The following is a 6,753-nucleotide window of genomic DNA, read 5'->3' on the forward strand; positions in this document are numbered from 1 at the left end:
CTTAAATTTTAAAAATTATTTTACGAAACATACTTATTGTTTATACTTATTAAAAGTCATTTTTAATTTAATTTACCAAATATAGATACTACACCTTTTAAAAAAACTATATTTTAAAACTAATTTTTATAAATTATTTTAAAAAGTAAAAATTTTACCAAACAATAAAATGGGGCTTTTTAAAAATAATTCGTGATGATCAAAATTAAAAAAATCTAATATAACTTTAAAAATTAATTAATATTTAAATTTAATTCTTGTATTAGTCTATTATAATATTTTTAAATTTTAAAAAATATTTTATCAAATATACTTGTTATTTGTATTTATTAAAAATTATTTTTAATTTAATTTACAAACATAAATATTATGACTTTTAAAAAATCAGGTTTTATAAGTTATCTTTGGAGAATACAAATTTTACCAAACCAAATCCAGAAATACAGTCAATTTACTACCCGACTTGATTTCATCCTCTTGTGGTTAGGTTTGGATTTGCTTATGAATATAAATCGACGCTAACGGTAACAATCACCCTGAAAACATGGCCACCATCAAACTCACTGCTACAAAAACAACATAGAGGCCGACGAGACAAAACCCCCAAAACCTAGGCACTCGGAATCTGCACCAAGTGATCACTAAGAGAGACCCCATAAGGCTTAAAAGCAGGAACACAAATGCAATCACGATACCTACGTGGAAATTAAGCACATAGGCTTTAGGGTGAATATTTGCCGTCTGAATCACCAGAGCTGTTCCAAGACCTACAAGCATGTTAAACATTGGTCCAGCAAAGCATCCAGCCATTGCCATAGCCGGATGACCGGCTTTAGCTACCGCAACATCGGCAACGAGATCCCCCACTGAATTTCCCCATGCCAGCACCGTGAGACCGAGGATTGCTGGTGGTAGTTTGAGAACTAGACCTAAAGTTTCAAGGCAGTTCACCAGTTCTCCAGCTGTGGTAGATATCCAAAACACGCTCATAACAAATGCCATGACAACCACAGGTATTTGCTCGGTTTTGGGAGGTTCTTTTTCCATTACTAAATGAAGGCATGCAAGGCAGAAGCTTGTGGTGAGCACCACTGACCAGAGGGGCAAGTCAGTGTTGGGGAGGAGGAAAGCTATGGGATGATCAAATGGCACAAATGATTTGCAGGCATACAAGAGGGCTATCGGACAAAGGGCGATGTTGGCCGACGAGTAAAGTCTGCTCCATTGGGACGGCGCTGGCTCGGGGATCGACAGTTTTAAGAGAGTTGCAACAGGAATCTCCCATGCTTTAGAAATCTGAATGAAGAGAGCAAGGGATAAGTCAGGACAACCTCCAATAGAATAATGTTATCAAATAAACTAGAATTCTATCCCTGCAATGAACAGCATTGCCTAGTTTATGTTAAAGATAAGAACCATTGCCTTAATTATCCAATCAAAATGATCATGGTTACATCAATGCAATGAGTTTAATCAGAAAACGTGCACAGTACCATGTACACTGCAAAAAAGAATCAAACGAATCCAACGCCTAAATTCAAATGAGTTTGTAAGAACATAGATCAGGTTCCTTATTCCTACTACTATTTCTTTCATTCAGGTTCTAGCCAACAAAGTAACAAACCAAGAAAGCCAAGTTACCAGATCCAATTGCCATAAAAAACAAAATCCCTTTATATCAAACTCTAAATCAGAAAAATTATCAGTTTAATTGAAATTCAAACATACCAATCCATAAGCTCCCGGGAATCCAGAACTGCGCTTCTCGTCGTTCATAGATCCCGAAACCTTGGCGTCGGAGTCAACGTGCACCGCAACTAATTCCTTCTGCTCCTCAAGATCTGTGGAAGAATTCCCACTCTTGCCTCTGCCATCAACTAGTCCCAAGTCCATATAGAACACGAGACCAACGAAGAATGCATAAAACCCTACGAATCCAATCGCCTGCCACAGGAAGATCTCGGCGCTAAGATACACGTAGAAGAGGAACATCGCTGCCGTCAAGTAGAAGAGCACGTCTCTGACGAAGGGCGCGGGATCGAGGGAGAACGGAGCGGCGTAGATGGCGACGAATCCGACAACGAGGGCGGAGACGAAGGTACCGGCAGAGAGGATGGCGCCGAATCCGGTGCGGTACTGCCCGGAGCGAAGGGCGGCGAGGGAGGAGAAAACGTCGGGGGAGCCGTTGCCGAGTGCTAGGAGGGTGACGGCGGCCATGGAGGGGGAGAGGTTGAGGTGAGAGGCAAGCTTGGTGGTGACGACGGAGAAGTGGTGCTGCGCGGTCTTGATGAGGATGTAGAATTGGAGGAGGAGGAGCATCGAGAGGGCGGGGATGGAGAGGAGGGCGTTGCGGCGGAATAGGCAGTTGTGGATGTAGAGGTAGTTGAGGATCCCGCCATTGGATCCCTCGTCAGCGGAACACGTGGTGGTTAGAAGAGACCTGCGTGTGGTGACGGTGGCGGTGGAGGTGGAGAAGAGAGAAGGAGAAGATGGTAAATTTACGAAGAAGAATAGTAATATGAGAATGAGAAGAAGCAGTGTGAATGAAGATGCAATTGCAGAGAAGGCCATCCCAGGGCCAATGCCATTCCTCGCTATTATTATTCTTCTCTCCACTCAACTGCACCTAACACCTCACACTACTACTATACACTACCGCGTTTTTTGCTTTCTCATCTGTTAAATGCTACCTTTATTCTTTTTTTGTTCTTAATTTTGTTGATTCTCTCATGACTCCTCATTACCATACCTTAATCACGTTTTTACTCTCTTCTAATTAGTAATTACGACTGTTTTCAAATTATGATCTAATAACCAGTCTAGCGAACAATTGAAATTCAGGGTGTTATTGAGTGCACCCTTCACCCTTGTACTGGATTCATTTTATTGTTAACAAGAGGAGGCAATTAAATACCACAAGAAAAATTCATTTCCACTTTCTCAAATCACTAGTTTCCTGATTCTAGCTCTTTGAGGTAACCCTCTATATCCATTATAGAAAAGGCTAAAGTTACAGTAATACATCATTAATAAGACATGAAAGAATCATCTATATTCCTCTGGCAAACGGTAACCCGGCATGACTATTTTGTCTGCAAACATTTTGCCCGTCTTTGGCATAACATGCCAGTGCATAGTCAAGTTAAATTCTTTACCACGCAAATTCCTTCCCTGAACACAAACGAAAAATGTTAAAATAGCAGGACCTGATGAAATCTAAAGCGATTCATACTAGTGATCACATTGTATACCTGGTCGATGAAGCGGTACTTGTTTGAAGTATGAATCCAAAACTTTGCGTGCTCTTTTGAGGGAATGATACCATCCCATAGGGATATCTGCAAATTGCAGCTCAAGAATGTTAGAAAAACAATTGCTATAACATGCTATGGCAGAGAAGCAGCATATTGATAGGCGATGGCAGAGTTATCTTAGCGAGATGAATACTAATCTGGATTCTTTACTCTCTCCTCAAAAGAAGGCGGCAAAACTTATAAGTGATTTATATTTCAAGTCTTACCTGATTCAAAGAATTCTTTGGAGTTTCATACTCGGCGGCTAAAAAGACAAAAACCTGCAAGCATAAACAGAGAAGCAAAATAAGTGCCAGGGAAGCCTGAAGTTATAGCCTAACTGCTTAGAATAATTGATCAAATATTATTATCCCAATCCAATATATTATATGTTATATCAGGCAGTTACAATGCTAGCATGGAAATAAACAGAGCTAACCCCCTAAATAAACTACTGCTCTGGTGTCTATAAGGCTGAAAACTATACAAAACTTTCACAATCCAAGGGTAGCCCTTCCCCAAAACAAAAAAAGAATGCCGCTATCATGCGCGAAGCGAAGCTTGGGCCAAGAATAGAAATATATTTCGGAAACTTAAACAAGATATGACACTAGGTAAGGCTTATTAACTATTAAGACATGCATTATTAAGGAAGGAACAGAGGAAGATCATGCATATTTTGCCCATTGCATCTTGATGCACTAACTTTGCATTGCTCCCACTTATCTTCCTACCTTCGGCATCCATACTTTTAAAGAACCAACGGGGATGGGTAACGCAAATTCTATTCACAAACCTGTTTTGTGTTCCATGTGAAAAGAGATTGTAAATCTGCCGATATATTCATCGTCATGCTGACCTGCATGGAAAGAAAGGTGTTCCACTTCGGATTAAACAACGGATAGAGATGATGTATAAATATCAAAGAGAATGGCATCACAAGGTTCTTTATGACACAATATGATATTAAGATAAAAATATCATATGCAGCTAAAAATTCAGAGCTGGTATATGGTAAAAAGATAGAATTTTTGAAAAGGTCTAACATGATAGGCAGATAAATAGTCGCCTTCTATGGACAAGAACCATTTCCCCCTTTCAACAGAAAGAAAAATCTAAGCGTTGTGGCCTTGTTGAACTAGGTTGTGTTGGTTAACAGTGATTACATGACTCCATTCTGATGGTTTCAAGTCCAATTATTCCTGGCTTTGTGCTTGATTATTTCCAAATTTGAATTATATATGTATTTTCGTTTTCTGATGTTGTATGTAAAAATATGAATATCTAAAGAGTGATTAAGCAACGACATAGGAAATGTTTCAGATACACAAGGAATTTGGAGATTTCAAGGCGTGTTCTACATCAAATTTATGTATATTGGACAAGGCTATAGTTTTAAAAACCAGGAATTAAATCATCCCTAATTCAGCATAAACCTTCATTTTAGAAAATAAGGCATTGACAATATTCATATTCCTAAGAACTACATATTTTATCAGACCTAATCACAGTCGCATAGCAAACTATTACAGTATCCCAACTCTGGGCAAGTTTTATTATCAGTTCACAAATTTGGCTCAATTCACCGTTATCTTAATTTCAGAATGAAGTGCCAAAGCTACGAGAATCATTGTTGCTAAGCATAGACTATAGCAACGAGATGAAAACATCAGAATTGAATATATATAAAAATAGTGATATTGACAAATGACTAGCACACGGACCACAAGAAAAACAGCAAAACCGTTGGGCAATTAAACCCTAATCCTAGATCGGAAAAAGAAATTAAACCTCGTCGTTTCCGTTGGGTTGTTTCTGAAACCAGTTAACGTTCAAGACCTGCACAGAAGAAAGAAGAACAAAATGAAGCGAAGTCGTTGAATTACGGATCAGCGAGAGAGAGAGAAAGAGAGAGGGACCTGGACATGGGCAGAGGGAGAGGGGGAGTTGAGGTTGTCGGAGAGGGAAGCCATAGCGCACATAAGGGCAAGAATGGTAATGGCGAAGGTGAGCAGAGCGTTGGCTCTGTAACCGAAGGAATGCATATTTGGACAAGTTGAGTAGGGAAGGAGTTGTGTGACAGAATGGATCAAAACGAAAACGGCGAGAGAGGAACTGAGGAAGAAGAAGTGGCGGTAGTCTAGATTCACTGGTATTTGAGTAAGACTATTTTATTACGTTGCTACGGTCTCCTTCCTTCTCATTGGATCTGACACGCACTCCCTGGGGTCACTCCGCCATTTTTATTTATTTATTTAATTATTGAGGAATATTTCTCTTGAAAAACCAAAGGGGCACTATTTGTAATTATTTAAAACATTCTTACCCTATTATATAATAAAATTTTAATTTTGATGCATTGTCAGTGTAAAATAATTTTATATATGTATTTAATTATATAATATCATATCAACAAAAATAATTACTTTTTATATTAATCACGTAAATAATAATCTAAATAAACAGATGTGATTATACGACTGTATACACTAACAGTGCATCAAAATTAAACTATAAATAATAATCATTCTTTTTTATTTACCAAGATTTTAGATAATACAACTTTTAAGTTAAGAATTAAACTTAACTAGTGTATGAACCGTACTGAGTACGAAAAAATTTATAAAAATAAAAAAAATTATATGATTAGTGTTCATACCCTGACCCAATAATAAGGCTCAGGTCCAGACAAAAGGCCCAATCCAAAGGATTGAGTCTCACCCTACACCGACCTTCGTCCTACGAAGTCGGTCCCTACCACGACTTGCTCTAAAGAAGTCGGGACGAAGATTAGCTGGCAGATAAATACCCATTCAAATGAATAACTGCCCCTAAAATCTCTCTACCCACTTCCTGGAGCCATATCTCAACCTCCCTAAGATAAAGGGACGGTTGTCCACCATAAATAACGGAACTACACCAACGGTGGTTATGGGTTCACCACTATAAATGCACTGACACTTCTCAGGTATCTCATAAGTCCCAATACTCTCTAGACCTGTTTTGCTCCCTTTGCTGACTTTGGCATCGGAGTGTCTTTGCAGGTACCACCCCCCATTTTCTCGTACCGAAGTCGGACGGGGGCCTTGGATCATCAATCCACTTGGATACTTCCTCATTCCGACGATTGGGCCAGCCAAACTAATCAAACCCAATAATCTCCGGTTACCCATCGTAACATTGGCGCCGTTGCCGGGGACCCGAGAGATCAGCCAGTAATGGCGGATGTATCCCCTGAAGATGGTCATGTGGCGTCGGATTCCGAACAAGAGAATCTGGATACCGAAAACAACGACGCAGACCTGACCCTCCACCAGGAAACCAACGACCAACACAGGGAAGGAACCTCCGGATTTAAAAATCCGAAGACAAATTCCTCGGAGGGGCGTGAATCAGAAAAGGATGGACCACCCCACGCAACTGAACTAATGGGGCTAGTCCATGTCCACCAAAGGCGCTT

The 6,753-nt window shown here is 39.6% G+C and overlaps 2 protein-coding genes across 2 annotated transcripts; both read right to left on the minus strand.

Annotated features, from left to right (window-relative positions):
• Nucleotides 1-367: 367 nt before the first annotated feature.
• LOC112758163 (cation/calcium exchanger 5) lies at nucleotides 368-2,698 on the minus strand. Its single transcript, XM_025806760.3, has 2 exons — nucleotides 1,729-2,698; nucleotides 368-1,296 (listed from the first exon to the last, which is right to left on the minus strand). Exons 1-2 carry the CDS (start codon nucleotides 2,569-2,571, stop codon nucleotides 532-534), a joined length of 1,608 nt encoding a protein of 535 aa, XP_025662545.1. The 5' UTR covers nucleotides 2,572-2,698; the 3' UTR covers nucleotides 368-531.
• Nucleotides 2,699-2,836: 138 nt separating this feature from the next.
• Nucleotides 2,837-5,518, minus strand: LOC112758164 (signal peptidase complex subunit 3B). The gene is made up of 6 exons (XM_025806761.3): nucleotides 5,213-5,518; nucleotides 5,085-5,132; nucleotides 4,090-4,152; nucleotides 3,521-3,574; nucleotides 3,252-3,338; nucleotides 2,837-3,171 (listed from the first exon to the last, which is right to left on the minus strand). The coding sequence occupies exons 1-6, from the start codon at nucleotides 5,336-5,338 to the stop codon at nucleotides 3,046-3,048; spliced, it is 504 nt and encodes a 167-aa protein (XP_025662546.1). The 5' UTR covers nucleotides 5,339-5,518; the 3' UTR covers nucleotides 2,837-3,045.
• Between the last annotated feature and the right edge of the window lie 1,235 nt (nucleotides 5,519-6,753).

This window comes from Arachis hypogaea, chromosome 16 (assembly GCF_003086295.3).
Source record: "Arachis hypogaea cultivar Tifrunner chromosome 16, arahy.Tifrunner.gnm2.J5K5, whole genome shotgun sequence".
NCBI lineage: Eukaryota > Viridiplantae > Streptophyta > Magnoliopsida > Fabales > Fabaceae > Arachis > Arachis hypogaea.